We start from the raw sequence: 17042 nt of genomic DNA on the forward strand, positions 1-17042 counted from the left end.
TTAATAGAGATGTTGGTCCTTCAGGAAGAGGGCGTAACAAGCCCAGAACCTATCCACTGTTTAAGCAAGAATATGTGTTATAGAACAATGTTAAGACGCAATTACATATTAAACATAGATCCGCCTTAGCTAAGGTCAGATGTGGAGTTGCCCCATTAAGACTAGAAACTGGCAGATACGAAAATGTTCCATAAATTCACGCCTATTACCAAATTGTTGTACTGCTGTTGAGAATAAAATACATGTATTGTTTCATTAAAATGCTTATCAGACTATTAAAGATAATTTTATTACAAAAACATGTGAAGTTGATAACAGCTATGTTAATATATGCGATCAAAACAAATTGATATTTGTGCTGTCCAATGAAGATATGCTTAAAGTCAGTGCCAAAACCCGTTTTATGATTTTGAAAAATAGAAATAACCTGTTGTATAGATGATTTGTTTCCCTGCTTTAGATATTAAATAATGTGTATAAAATATTTTAGAAACTTTAGTATCTCTAAGTCACTGTAAATTCAATCTATATAGATGCTTACTAGGTTCCTTATATTTCTATATATAATGCGCACTTCATCATGCAGTATTCTAATTGTTTGGTTGCAATTTACTTTCATACCAAGATTGGCATTCGTCACCAGTGCCTTTTTAATTAATTATTTATATGTCTATCTTAAGTCTTTTTTTTTTTTAATTTTTTTCCCAATATATATGTACAATACTGTTTGTTGGACATATAACGATCCTGAATGTTGTATATGTATGTATTGCTATAGTCTCCTTTAACTCATGTAATGAGTTTTTAGAAAAAGAAGCTATGACTATAATGTTGTTATAAGATGTATTGATGAGACTCTAATAAACTATTGAACCAAACCAGATATGTTTGTCTGTTTTCGTCTGATAGATATCTGGTTTGACATTTACAAAGTAGATTACATGCAAATAGGACACTATCTCACATCTTAGAGATATTAGAGAAAAAGGTCACCACTGTTAGATGTCAAGCGTTATAATGTTGATATTCAAAGATGTTCTTCAAATGAAGATTTTATAACTGATCGTTATCATGAAATATTACTGATGCCGTCTCGATATTCACGTTTATATAAAAAGAGGATTAGTACTTTTATTACTTATAATGTGTACTCTAAATTTTTACAACGATGCGCTTAAGAACGTGTGCTTCAAGGGGGGAAATGTGATTTCTATGAACGGGTTAACCGGAAATGGACCCTGGGAAATATAATACGCAAGTTTTTCAATTGTGTTGATCATAATAATATTTTATTATATGCCTCCAGCTGGTTTTCACAGATTTATCAATCAAATAAAAATGTTCCACTGTTTCAAATTGATATTTGTCACTGTTTTGAAATTTAAGTCCGCTTTCACGTCCCAAATAAAAGACAATTTTTGCGCGAATTTCCGAATTTGAACTCCGTCCTTCGCAAGTTATCTAAAATTTACGGCTTTGATTTCAATGATCAATTGATTTCTGATTCCTTTGATCTCGTTTATTTGTTAAAGTATCTCGTTCATGGTTTGTAAATGCACTTTTATTACGAAATAAAGTGTGGCAAATCATAACGAGTGTTAAAACAAAAATACCAAAAGCTGGAAACCTTCAGCAAATGTTAACTGAAAATTGTAGTCTTTTTTAAAGACATTTTTTGGCAAATATTTGCTGAAGAAGTTCAGCTTTTGGTATTTTTGTTTAAACACTCCTTATGATTTACCACACTTTTGAAAAATAATTACGACTGTGGTGTTGCGTGATTGATTGATTATTATCATACATTATCACGTCATGTTATCAATGTATCCTTAATAGCTCAACATATCGATCTAATTCCGGAGGTCGTGAGGACCATCTAACTGTTTTCTACATTTTTCTTGACTTTACCGGCGTGGGTTCGAACCCCACTGAAACCAAAATACACTCCTAGGCTATAACTGTATTTTGTTTCTGCAATTTCAATATGATAGAGTCAAATAATGAAAAAATAATTGTTTTCAGATGCATGACCAAAAAATACTAATTTTTGGTCCAAAAACATGAGCGAGTCACTTTAAGTTTACTTTAAAAAAAATAAAAATAGGTACGTTGTTTCTACTAAGGCTTACTTGTTAAACTATTGTCGTTAGTAAAAGTTAGCATATACTTGGTTATTCAAATTTGTGTGGGCCAAAGACGATCGAGGATTTAAAAAAAAAATATGTTCATTAATTTTACGTAGATCGATTCGGACGAACCAAAGAACACCAACTAAATAACAATCCACATGAAATAGAAGAGACATTGCTTTTCAAATCGGTCCGTCGGTAGGTAGATCAAACTATGTTCGATTGATTACGTGAGAATGCTTGAGCATAAAGTCCTCAAACGTGTAGGTAGTTTAGTCATGACCAGCAGATGATATCCCGTTTTTATTTTTAAGTCAGTAAATTAGACGTCAAGGTCGCAGTGACATTTGACACAAAGGAGTTTCCGATTAATAGCTAGAATGTGCTTTGGCCTGCGGTCCACAGACTTGGCGTGTTGAAGTCTAATTAAAGCTAAATTATTTAGTTTTATGTGGATATTTCAATGTTGCAGGGAATTTGGCCATTACCTTAAAATACGCTACAAAAAGGGGACATAGTTGTTTTACAAACATCTCTGGAACTTTAATAATGGCTACCCATCTGACAAAACTAAGCTTTGTCACGTGACTGTAACAGCCCTTGATTTGATACCGGTAAGGGACCCCTTTTCGTCCGGAAACGGAGGCTTTCCTTGAATAACTCTAGAAAAAGGGAATTCAAATTTCACAGGAAAAAAGTTAAGTTCCAAATAATAAAAAGTATGATACGTGTTAAAATGAATGCCTATCTTAAGAACAAATTTACTTGCCAATTATTCCCAGTAGAATTGATTGTGTATTGACTGTGTAATGTACCAATAATTCGCCAAAAGTACGAAAATCCCATCTGACAACAAAACCCTCAAGTTATTATTTTTTTTTATAATATTGAACATGTTGCTCTGTTGACACGAAGATTTTGGCATGGAATAGTTTTCGTTTTATCGAGTGGTAAAATATCGATACTCTCCGCTGAGGAAAAAATGGACCAACCTGGAGTAACGTTATAATTGGTGATCCATGTATAGGATGCTAATTTTCAACGAAAAACTATGCGTTTTTCAGTTTTAAGCTTTATATGAACACAAACGTTTATTTCATATAAACACATTCATAATGGAATTGTTAACAAAGATTTTAGAGCGGAGGCGAATACTTATGTATCAATCAATAGTGAGTGGTTAATGAAAGTTATACAAAAAAAAGATATATTAATCAAAAATAAGTTCGGCAAATGTCCAAACAGAGTTTTATTTTAACATAAAACATATATAACTCAATTGAGAATTAAACCATTTCAATTTTAAATTTTAGAAAAGAAACTACCCAACCACAACACCTGTTCAAAGATTATCTATTATGTTTCTGTTTAATGTTTAATCAATTAGATTGATAAAGTAGGTTGATAAATGTTAACACATTTTGAAATATAAATAACTCATTATTGCAAACTTTGAACCATTACGGCCAGGTCTATGTTGGGGTACTTTTCAATGTCACTGCAGTGGACACCGGTACATATATACAGTCTTAACTTGTGTAGAGTCTAAGTAAAGTTTTACTAATGATTGATATCTTTCTAGCCTTTTCCTTGTTCTGTCGACAAGGGACGATATGAGTTATTAGATGCTATCACTGCAATTATCATTAATCGGCGCCCAGAAGGTATTTGATATTGTCCAAGATATTGCTCCAAGTTAGGGACCAGTTCATAAATTGCAGAAAAATGCTTTTGTTATTCATCACGTTGCACGATAAAATGTGAAGTACAGTGTGTTTTATAAAAATATTAATTTTAATTTATAATGAAGACTTAAATTATAGCGGCCCTGATTTTTTTTTTGAAAATTTTGATTTTAAAAACCAACTTTTCCCCGAATAGATGAATGTAGCATTTTTTGAAAGTTTTGATTTTGAATACCAACTTTTCCCCGAATAGATGAAGGTTGCACGATACTATAACAATATCATATACGTTTCTCAACCTCCAGCGCAGTAATCTCCCTTGGCGAGCAGCGAAAAGGGAGTTTTGAAATATTAACATACTAGCTTAATTGTTTGTTTTGAAACTGTCATTCTATCATAATGTATAGTCTTTTTTTTATCCCCGTTCTATTTACTCATAACAGTGTGTTCACAAAAGCAAATACAATTGCAACATAATTATCAACCATAATGTCCTTCGAACATATGTATACCTAACATGTTAGCATTGAAATAAATAACAACATTTTTTGGTTATCTACATTCATGTTTTTCTTCTTATTTTATCGCGCCGACTTGATGCTATGCATCATTCTTTTCTTGATCATATGTTGCTCCTTTATTATGGGCGACTGTCAGAAAGGCTCCAAGATAACAAAATAAGATACTTATTTCATGCGAATGATAATTGATGAGCACAGAAATGAAGAGCAGCATGTGGATTACGCAGACGCCTTTTGTCTATTTATATGAATGTCGGTATTTGAATAGCATTCAATAAAGTATGCAAGTGATCTACGTATTTCAAAATGTTCACTGCAAAGTTTACCCCCTGCCGATTTGCAGACCTAAATGTTGTAAAGCAGTCTCATTTGTTTCTACTGTTAAGACACTGAAAGGGAACGTCTAGTATCACCGTGCCAACCAGAGAGCATATTAAGCTAGGTAAACACGAACAAGTCAAAGCGGCTTAAGTCAATAACATTGTTTCGTTCTAAGAAAGATAAAACAATTTGACGTTTGTGGGACGAAGCATTGTCATGATCAAGCTGATTGCATTTCAAATATTTACTTGGTTATTAATTTTAATTTACTTGGGTATTAATTTTAATAGATATTTCTGACAAATTGTGGTTCGTGTTTCATGATAATCTTAAACATGCCTAAGATGATTTCAGCGTATTAGTACCTTTTAGAGCTTATACAGCAGAACCATTAACATTAAAGGAAATGGCATATTAAACCTTCTTGGTGCATCTGCTGGTCAGTCTGACCGGCCTTGCATGACCCTTTTTAGCAGTTGTTTCTTTTTATGCGTCGCTAGGGTATAAAGTAATGAACCTAGGTTCCATCCAAGTTAGCAAGGGAAGAAATTTAATTAGGATTTCACTTTTTATTTGTGTGTGGTTTTGTTTTCAAAAGTGTTTCGATGCGATCGAAACGCTTGGCCTTTTGGTATTGTATCAACAAGAGTTGTATTAATTTAACACAAAGCTTCTTAAATTCCAGACAATAACAATAACAGACAGTCGGCCTTCCTGAAATGCATTTTCTATAACCTGTAGCTATCGGGGAAATAGTATGTCGGCCATCATCATCTATCATTGTTCTAACAGCAGCAATGTTTCTCTTTGTTGCTGAACATAAAAGGTCTTCTAGGACGTTAAATGTCTTGCAAGCCATATATACACCCTAAGCATCTATAAACTCAGCAAAAATGTTCTTTATGCCATCGTAGAACTACCATATGTACGACACAATTCAGAACAATTTTTATTAGGAGATACCTGCAAAGAATGTCGGGCTTGAGTTTAAGCCCTAATTTTTATTTTTCCTTCAGGGTTTATCAAAGCATTACTCTATATCCAATATATATGAGTGTGTTCAACAAAAAATACTCGGTCAATTCTAACCTGATTAAATAAAAGAATAACATGTGTTTTAAATCAACTTCTGCAGTCAACTGTATTGAATCTACATGCATGTATGCAGCGGGGGTTTCTACGGAAGACATTAAGTGCCATGGAAAGTTTAATGTTTATGTTTATGAACGCCCCTCGTACTGCTATCAAAACTGATCAATTCATTGGTCGACAGAATGTCATTTTTGTCATAATATATACTATTCACTTTGTTTATAGAGGTAATTTATTGCAATTAAAAGGGAGTTTATATAGAAATAAAACAAATTCAATGCGAACATGAGCAGTAACTGCAAACTACTAATGGAAGCTTATTTGTCAGCCTTAGTATCTTCAAATGTTTGACTTTTTATTCCTTGACTTTGATAATTACTGTCACAAGAAGAAAAAAATTGTATAACTTAAATGGCAATAAATCAATTTTTAATTTCAAAAATAAATTTAGTCATTATGAATGTGTTCAAAACTGTACAATATACTTATTTTCTTGCATCATATAATAATCCATTAAGACGTCTCCATATCTAACTAATGCATCAGTCAAGAGGCCGGCGTCAGAAGTGTGAGCAGATACCATTTACATAATTTCCATAAAATTGCAAAGCGAACATTTTCGCACAATTACGACGGAAACAATAAGTGTTTGTTATACAAGTGTTGGCTCGTAGTGTATGATCAGACAAGATGACATACAAGATATGTTTGTCAGTTTTCGTCTGATAAATATCTGGTTTGAATTTGACATTAACAGAACAAGATTACACAGTGTGGGGGTATTTTTCACGTGACACATAAATGCTAAACAGGAAGTAGGGCGAACGAGTACTCTAAAATAGCAGTTATCTAAAACTTGTGGGTTTAATTTCAATAATCAATTGATTTCGGATTCTTTTAATAATTTAATTTGTTTAGTTTACATTTCTAAAATTATCAACAAAATGCTTTCAAAACCTGTAAAGATGAAAGTGATCTTAAATGATTATTACAAGACCGAAAAGTTGTATCATTCTTAAAGTACTAAACTGACCACTGATGTCATTTAATTTATCTACAACAAAAAAAACACAAACACAACAACAACAGCAACAATAACAAATCACCACCAACAAGATCAACAACAACTAACACAGCATTGAGAAATAGTTCGTCAAAGACTACGGGCGGACTGATAAGTATGCATTTTACAAGAATTTTGTCTTATTTGCGATATAAATAAGGCAAAAAAATATTGAATGTTCACACACACACGTCGATTTCATTTCCTTTTTCCGTTTCGCTGAGGAAATGTAGAATTCATTAAGACGTCTCTATTTTGGAAAAAGCATTAGTTTGGTGTCCATCTTCATTACTGCATCTTTCGATGTGTGTATAGAAGTCATTTACAGACGATTTCCTAATAATTGGGAACATTTTTTAACAATAAGGACGGGCACAATTCCTTTTTACAAGAACATTAGTAGTAGTTAATGAGCAGACAAGATGCCATACCAAAAACGTTGGTCGGTGTTCGTATTTGATATCTTTGCTTTCAAGGAAATATATAATTACACATCATTAGGAAGTGCCATTACAGAATGTTAAAACAGAAAATAGTCGGTCTTGCATGATGTAACAGTGCTCATGTAGATATCTAGGTATGTTGTTTTCCAACAAATTTACATTCGTGTTTTGATGTACTAAAATGGTAAAGTTTCATTTCTGTTGCTTGAACGATATGCTAGCTGTTTGTTGTTTCCAAGTTTTGGTTATTGTACTTTTCTGAGGGCAAATGACAATCGAGATAGTTCCTTGGTTTTCTTATCACAACGTTCTAAGCTGCACTCTCACAGATATGCTGTTTTTAAAACTTATTTATTTTTTGTCTTGGAAAGAGCTAATGTTTGCGTAAATATCTGCAAACTAATGATAAAAGATTGCCGACAAAAAATCTGATCGCAGATTTTCATACTTTCATTCGAAAATGCATTTTCGAAAGTATGGGCTCGTTCCAAGACAAAAAAAATAAAAAAAGTTGTCAAAACGTTCAATCTGTGAGAGTGTAGATCGATTGGGGCGAATGCACCAACATTATGTTCATACAGTATTGATCAGTCAGACTATGTTTCCACAAAGGCTGACTTGTTAAACTATTGTCATTAGAAAAAAAGTAGCATAAAATTGGTGTTTGTATTTCTGTGTGGGCCAAAAACAATCCGGGATTTTTATTTTTTCTGTCCATTAATTTTAAGTTGATCCATTTGGACGATCCAAAGAACACCAACTTATTTGACTATCTACGTAAACTGGAACGGTCTGCCTCTGCTCCAAAGCGAGCTTCGGTCGCAGGCAAAAATTGACCGCCCTGTATATCCCCTTGATAGAACTCTAACAAACAAGTAAACGTTATGTCTCTACGATGCAATTGAAGACAACTCTCCAAGAAGCGTTTTAAAATTGTTCGCCTTATAATGGGTTTACCGTTATGAGTCTAAAAGTTAAATACCATTTATATCTGAATTGCAAATATTATGCATTTACTTGACAAAATACGTTTAAATGTAATATAATTACATGTAGTATTATTCTGATATACGTAGTGTTTCAAAATGCTGGAATGGCTTGCATTTTGATCGTAAAGATCATTCAATATAAAAAGGGTTAAATCGCTCTTCCCGTTTGTCCAAAACGGCGCAAAGGCTCAGCCCAACGGACACAGTCAAACAAACAATTACAAACACATATACAAATCATCCTGCTTAGGTTTTTGCCCATTTTCATGAATGCTTTCAAACCCGAGTTCATGAACAAATAAAATGCTAATCATTTAATACTAAACAGTACAATAACTTAAATTTTTACATGTGGTTAAACTCGTATTCACAATCACTACGTTTACATGTATAACAAACATCAATTTTGACAAACAAACGTTTAACTGCTGACTCAAGTAATGATGAATTTATTGAAAATATTAATTACTGATAACAAGATTGTAACCGTGTATTTAATAGCAGAAATCGCAAAAATATTAAATGATTGGTGAATGCTAAAATATTAACTGTGTTCTACTATAGCCTCATAAGGTAGAAACACCGTGTTTTATGGTCATTATTAAACCCGGTATCCTTCATAAGAACCATTGTTTTCGACATTTATTCATTCTTTTTGGAATATTAAAAGAATATTATTCATTGTGGTAAATCTTATTTTGGAGTAAGAGTGCATTTTTAACTTTAATTTCTTTGATATTTACTGTCGCATGAAAAACAGTGAAAACCTAAATGACAAATTAAACTTAATAACAATAATACTGATCCACTTTGAGTTCAAAACTGTACAATATATCTCCATTTTCTTGCAACACATACAAGTCCTTTGAGACGCCCTCATAACTAATGGATAACCGATGCATCAGTCAAGAGGCAAGCGTCAGAAGTGTGTACAGATCTCATTTACATCATTTCCATATAATTAATCGTTACTCCAAAAGACAAAGACAAGACAAGACATTATATATAACATTTAATAGATAATTAAACATTTGAGGAAAATGGCTGCGACGCCAATAATATAGATATTATACAAGTAAGTCTTTAGACAGGAATAATAATACGTCGTGGCCAAATGCCCGTTATACATTCAACAAGACATTTAATAATACATGAAAATTGCAAACTAACGCAAACAAACTAATATTAGTAATGATAAGTATAAGGGAGAGAGGGATGGGTTTTTTTAAGTCAAATACTGGACGTCTGGACGGGACGAAATTAAACTGATCAATGACCAGATCGGATTAACACCTAAGCGACTATGGGTGACTGCGCATAAAAGTAGTTCCCATAGTTATAACATTTTAGGCTAAAATGTGGTAAATTGCAAAGCGAACATTTTCGCACAATTATGACAAAAACAATAAGCGTTTGTAATACAAGTGTTGGTTCGTATTGTATGATCAGACAAGGTGCCATACATTATATGTTTGTCTGAATTCGTCTGATAAATATTTGGTTTGACATTAACATAATACTTATTTAGATACAAGTATATACAACTATTGATCATCAAAGCAATCATCACAGCATGCACAACCGCATAGATAAATGATCATGTTACAGACAAATAACAACAAGAGAGCAATACCACCCAGTTTCAACTTGACTGTAATATTTACTGCATAGTCTACTGAATATAGCCAGTTTATGCAACAATGACTTCTTTAAACAGTTAAGAAGAGTAATAAACTTCAACATACTCGGTCGGGTTCGATAATAACTATATAGCTATTAGAACTAAATAATAGCATAGGATAATATCTCACATCTCAGAGATTTTACAGGAAAGGCGTCACAACTGCAAGGTGTTATAATGCCATTGATTGAAGATGTTTCCCATTAAAGATTTAATAAATGATCGTATTCATGAAACATTACGGCATTCTCGGTGAAGTTAGAAACATTGCACAAACATAAGTTTTGTATACATTTGCAGTTTGATGTATGCTTAATTTAAAATATTAAAACATGCGTTTGAAATGGAAAATGTATTTGCTTTGCATGAGTTAACGAGTACGGTATTCTGGAATAATATATAAAAATACATCAAAAGTTCACAATATAAACAACCATAATTGATTCTATTATATTGCATAACCACAGTGTTAGACTAATTAGAAAATATAAATTATTCACAATTTAATTCCTTATACATTTCAATTTGAATAGGTATACTTCAGACCTAAAAAAAAAAAAAAAAAAAAAAAAAAAAAAAACAAAAAAAAGATCTGTCGGATCCAGCAACGATATTGTTGCAAATCGTTTCGATGAAACATGGTTAAACAAACAAACACAAAAAGAACAATTGCATTTTGCTTCTAGTTAAGCAAGGAACATTGGTTGTGTTCACCTCGCTATCAAGCCGATTGTGTTTCTAATAAAAGACCGCTAACAGGATTCTGCGCTATGGAGCATCTATGATTATTCCAGTTATTTCATTGATCCAGTTACGAACATTAACCAGAAAACATGCTGGAGTACAAAGTAAAGTTTGCAGAAGTTTGTTCCCTTCTATTAACAAACATCTTTCATCTTTTTCTCTATATCAACCAATCCAAAGAAAAAAATCATGTCTAGTTGTGTAAAATAACCTTGAGTATTTATTTAGCAAAATCATAATGTTTAACATACGGAGCTTAAATGAAATAAACTCATTGACAAATTAATTTCTAAATAAAACACAAACAAAACACTTCAATAAAGAAAATGCCAATCCAATTTAAATATGTTAAAATCTAGAGATGTTTTGACGTTTACAGCTTATACATATGTGCATGTTCATCATGTTAAATTAAAAGTAAGGGCCGAAACGTTTCCGTAATCAAGAGCCGATTTGTCTGGTAGCCGTTTTTTCTGTTAAACATCTTCTGTGACATTTTAATATTAAATGGTCAAAATCTATTTCTATAAATGTCAAACCAGAAATCACAATTAGACAAAACCAGATGCGAATATTTGGAATAGCACTCCGTCTGATTGAAAACAACACAACACAACATGATGTGTTGGACACGGACAATTTCAAAGCTGTAGGATACCTGACAAATCGGCCACTTACCAAATCGGCCCCTAGTTCAAACGATAACCTTCTCGGCCCATAACCAAACTGGCCCAATCCTGTAGAGATTTCGGCCTCTAATTACCGCGACGTTTCGATATAACATGATAAACATATCAATATGTATCTTGTTACAACTGCTGATTTAAAATAGATCGATAAAGACTTCAGACCAAATTTGTCTTTGATCAATGCATCCTTTTCCAGGCAAACGTTTGGTGTTGTCAGAGTGAAAAAGACGTTCGAAGACTTGTGAATGATTTGTCTTTAATTTCTTAATGATTTTTCAGGTTATTATTTGTGTTGTAAATTCTTAAATTTTATTATTTTCTCAATATGTATGTATATTTGTTTTCGAGTACAAAGACATTAAAACTATTTCCCTTTTCTGATATTTTATCTATATTTTCATGAAATTATGTGTTCATGTTGAATTAAAAAAATCATTACAACTTCTTTTGAACTTAAATTTGAACATTTCTACTTTTTATATTATATTAAAAAAATAAAAAAAAACTCTGTTGAAAATCAGTAAGAGGCCGTTAACCCTCGAGTCCATGCAAATTCATTTATTTAGGGAAATAACGTTTTGATTTTTTGTTTACTTTCGTTATTGGTTTTATCATTTGTTTTAGTTACTACGTTATTGGTTGTACCGGAGAATAGACCAGATTGTACATAATATCACAACGTTATAACATTTACATACTTAATAGTTGTATAATTGATGCATTGTAGTCCCCATTTGCTTCGGATAGGATTAACTCGAAGGTAACATGGAAAATAAAACTCAGTTATTAAAAACAGTTAAAACACATTGACTTGTATCACGGAAATGTGGTTTATATGATCGTGTTTGTAAGGAGTTCCTCTTTAATATTACAATAACACTAGTTATATGTTCCTATACCTTTATAATTTAATATGCTAAAATTAGCACCTATGATTTATTCAATTTAAAAGTCTTCCATAGCCTTATTGGTGGATTACACAGAAAGCGCCAGTACGCAGCAGCGCGGACATTCAAAGCTTCGCTAACTATTGGAAAATGCGCCTCTGTGTCCGGAGGTTCTTTAAAATGTAGAAGAGTTCTTGCTGGCCGTTGGTGGATACTGTCTTTATTTTCTCTCCTCATTTTGTGTTTTATATCTTCAGGTAGAACAACAATATTGATTTGGAGATGCCAGAAAATATTCCTACCTGGAAAAGAACTTGTGCATTTTGTGAAACTTTGTTTTTATAAGGAAGTGTGCATATAGTAATCATTAATATTTGATTCCGATTGGGAAATAAAGAATAAATATTGCAAATACTGACAGAGAAAAAAATGTGTTCTTGAGTATTCATGAATAATATTTAATAGACTTAATGACTGAAACATATTTTTCCTTGTGAGGAAATATGCGATGAAGCCATACAACCGTAAGATAATTTTAAGGTTTTAGCAAAATAAAAGCACTCTTATTCCAGTTATGTGATGCAGTTTTAAAAATGGTTTGTTCATATAAAGTGTGCCTGTCAATATGTACGATTCTGCAAACATTTTTCTCTTTGGGATATACATCAAAATTTGACGGCGTGAAGGATGTAGAGAATATAACGATAGGTTACCTAACAGTGGACAAGACGGATGGCTTTATGCGAGGGAAGCAGGGCAGACTAATATCCGGGGCCATCTCCTACGCCATAGAGCTGATCAACAACGACACGTCCATTTTGCCTCGCCACCGCCTGAAGTTGACGTGGGGGGATACGCAGGCGGACACCCTGGTTGGAACGCGGGTTCTTACGTCACAATGGAGGCGAGGCGCCCGAGCGTTCATCGGACTAGAGGACAGCTGTAGCGTGGAGGCAAAAGTCGCGGCAGCGTGGAATCTGCCAATGATCTCCTACGTGAGTACATACTTGATGAGCAATCTGAAAATACCACATTTAGTGTATGACATAAACTCCCTTTTGATTATTCATCATAACACTTAGAAGGCAGAAATTCAAATTAAGAAACATCGTCGGCAACTACGGTACTTTCTTCCGTTACACTTCACGCAACACAACGAAGCAAAGTGTAGTGTGAATCGGGGGTATCCGACGATAATTAATCTACAAGTTTCCCGATAACCTCAGGATTTGTTAGTTTTTTTTATATAAATAGTTATTACGAAACGAATCAGGATTTTCTCACCTATTTTAATGAATGTAATTTGGGAAACGTAGGAGGTAATTAAACCATCAAAGGTATCATTCATTATTTAGCATCGTTACATGCTTTGCAAAATCGCCTATATGGAATTTAGTCAGTTTTTCGTACATCACTTGAACAGAAAACAACATAAAACAATGTGGTGACGTAACAATGGCTTATATTCGTGAAATAAATTTATAATTAATATATTGACCAATAAAATCTGATGAAATTAAAATTAATTGACGCGTATGATTCTAGCTTCGTTTTAGATTCGTTACTATATTTAAGAATAATAGTAAATAATGTTGTGGTTAGATAATTTATGAAAGCCGACATCCACCGATAAAATTATTATAAGAGTTTGATTTTCTTCTGTTTTTAATTAAACAACTAGGTAGTTGGCAGTTTGATGATGCTAATGTTCAAACTGCACCGGTCTTTTGGCAAGACGAATTCATTTAATTGAATAGATCGATACTTGTATTAGATTAGTTTAAAAAAAAATCCCATTTGATAAAGCAGGGTATTACGAAAGATATGCCTAAATCATTATTTTTTCTATCAAAACTGTGTGTGAGTTTCATTATTAACTTAGAGGTGTTTTATTTTTAAACCTTTACTGTTTAGAAGTCTCAATCATATTTTTAATATCACACAATTCACCTCCCCCTCCCATCTATCATAAACCATCACACTTTTACACATCCCCATGTTTCTGAACACACTTGCTTCTTTTCTTTTTCGATTATTATTCAAACTCATTAAACCCACAACATTGATAACATGGACGATAGTAACAAATACTTTTGTCGTATTTAAAGCTTATTTATATTTCATGTTCTATAAATACTTCTTTTTAAACAATTTACCTAATTTTAACAAGTAGTCTTTACTCGATGTCTTTACTCGATGTTTTTCACCATAACTGAATTAAAAACAAAGAGGTACACAGAAGAAAAAAAACCATTCAATGTTCACTGTGTATGCTTACTATGTCTTTCGGCACTCATGTGTATGGATCTATTATTTTTTTGTATTTTTTTCTATATTTAAGGGTGTGTTTTGTTTGCGTTTATATATTAATTGTCGTGCGCTATTTATTGCACGGTAGCTTGTACATTAAATAAGTATGGGGTGGTATTCAATATAGTTATTATCCTTATCCTTAGACATGCCTCAGTGATTCCATTCAGTTGATTGGTCAATTTATGTTACAGTCCAATCAAAAAGCTTCGATTTCACTCTTAAATTTAAGATTGATCTAAGTTGTTTATTGAAAATGGCCCCTGGAATCCAACTTGGAAGGAAGACGCAATTCATTTTGGTTAAACACAGAGACTTATTGTTTATAACGCCATTGTAGCATACATTTTGATCTCGACTGAAAAAGTGTCTATATACTGATTAAAAATAATAAACGTGCACTCGGAGAACACTGAACTCGGCGAACTTGCACAGTTCACGATGATATCAAAAGGCTTCCGATTGCATCATCTGTTTTAGAACTAGCGCCAGTTGTTCCTTTGAAACGAGCAGTAAAGGTGTGTACAGAACGTTAATGTTTGTTTGACAGTAAGGTACAAAACAGTAACCAACACCCAACCAATACATAACTCGCCGCTAGGTATGTACACGTGGAATAACATGGGTAACTATAACATAAATAATGCATGGTTTCACCAATCATAGTGGAATTTGTAAACTGAATTAGAACAGCTTAGAACAACAAATGCAAGAATAGTTCAGTCAACAGAAACAATTAAGCAATATGCCGTATATCGTTGACTTAAAGAAGCACATAGAACAGCGTATACTATTCATAAAACAGATGAATATCAATCAACCCGAGGTTTCCATACTTTATTAGGCTTAACCAATACGTCGTAGAATTCTTTAATAATTTTTAATTTTTGGATAGGATAAAATCTGACATGTTCCCTATCACCTTGAATGATAAAATGCTAGGATATAGAAACAAGGGAAGCCATGTAACGCCAGGGAGACACACGCCACGTCGGATTAGCAGAATACCTACATGAATATGTTTAATGTAGATTTTACATGAGGGTTATTTCTCTTCCATAGTCTGACCCATAATACTTATATAAAGTGATATACCATTACAGTTGCAGTGAAACTTTTATACCGAGTGAAACATTTTAAAAATAAGAGATTAAAATATGGATCTTTGCTACGAAACTAATGACGTCAAAACTTTCTATTGAAATCAAGTGTTTCAACTGTTTAAAGTTTTTTTAATCCCTTTTTCTGCATCTGAAAGAATAAATACATAATATACAAGCTTCATGTGAGAGTATTATCAGCAAAGTGTTACAACTCGGTAGAAAATGAAAAAAAACACACAACATATTGGCATTTCGAAGTTTGACACATTGCGTTTTCACTGACAAAGGAACACACTGAATAAGGATTGTGAAAGGTATACAATCATGACGTACAAGTGCCAGTTGAACTAGTGTATTATTTATTTTCGAAAATAAGAATATAAACCTTACATTACGATGTTTTGGGTGTGCCACCTGGATTGCCTCCATTTTATTGAACAATTAATAGTTTTATGGAAGGTAGATGTGGCAAGATGAAATCGTACATATAGGAAGAGCTGAATAAAATATTTCAATTTCTTTATCAGCCCTCGTACAGTGTACATGCACAATAAATGTGATTAATTAGAAGAATGCGTATCGAGTTACAATTTTGTCTCACCAATCAAAGGATGTAAGAAAGTGACTATTATCAAGTAACAGATATAACTTAATTTCATATCTATAACAGTTGTATGTTAGGCGTTTTACTTTGCATAAAGAACGCATATTTTCAAAGTGGCCCTATATTAACCAACGTTTATTTTCTTCCATTGAGAGTAAAAGCTTCACTTTTTTATAATAGATGTTACGAATACGAATAGTTCATTACGTACTACAAGGCCTCAAGCCCAAAATACACAGTATCACATTTGTTATATAGATGACATATTCATAATTTAAATAATAAATAGACATGCACATGTATGTACAGTAACACATAGAATGGTTATGAAACGATAACATTGGTGCATAAATAAGTATATAGGCAATATTTAAACATGTTTGTAACATATAATTATGTTCGTAATTGATTGTTGTTTAAACTTGAATAGTTTCATCTCTTAAAGAAAATGCTTTTAGTAAAAAGTTTGCCAAATAACGTATATGTTCTTCCTGATCACTCGACATGATAGCATTAAATAGAGTAACACTCACAAATGTATTTAGCCATTGTGGCATAAAATGTTCATTTCTCAAGTCGTTATAAAGTGGACAAATTAACATCATATGTAATTCATCTTCGACAGTGTACACATTTCGACTTAAGCAAAATGGGCAAAATCTATACTGTCGTTCTATATTCACATGTCTTCCCTTTTCTACCATCAATTTATGGCACGAGCATCGAAAGTTCGAAAGGGCCTTTCTATGTGAATATGGCATATTAAGTGTTAGATATTTTT

At 32.7% G+C, this 17042-nt stretch overlaps 1 protein-coding gene across 2 annotated transcripts in view; it reads left to right on the forward strand.

Moving 5' to 3' along the window:
- LOC128210194 (receptor-type guanylate cyclase Gyc76C-like) overlaps positions 1–17042 on the forward strand; it is a 190282-nt gene that overhangs the window by 89369 nt on the left and 83871 nt on the right. For both annotated transcript variants that reach the window (XM_052914372.1, XM_052914371.1), the window contains exon 2: positions 12502–13239. In XM_052914372.1, the coding sequence (XP_052770332.1) occupies positions 12838–13239 (402 nt within the window). In that variant the 5' untranslated portion in view covers positions 12502–12837. The remainder of the gene's footprint in view (positions 1–12501; positions 13240–17042) is intronic.

Source organism: Mya arenaria, chromosome 12 (genome assembly GCF_026914265.1).
Source record: "Mya arenaria isolate MELC-2E11 chromosome 12, ASM2691426v1".
NCBI classification, from domain to species: Eukaryota; Metazoa; Mollusca; class Bivalvia; order Myida; family Myidae; genus Mya; species Mya arenaria.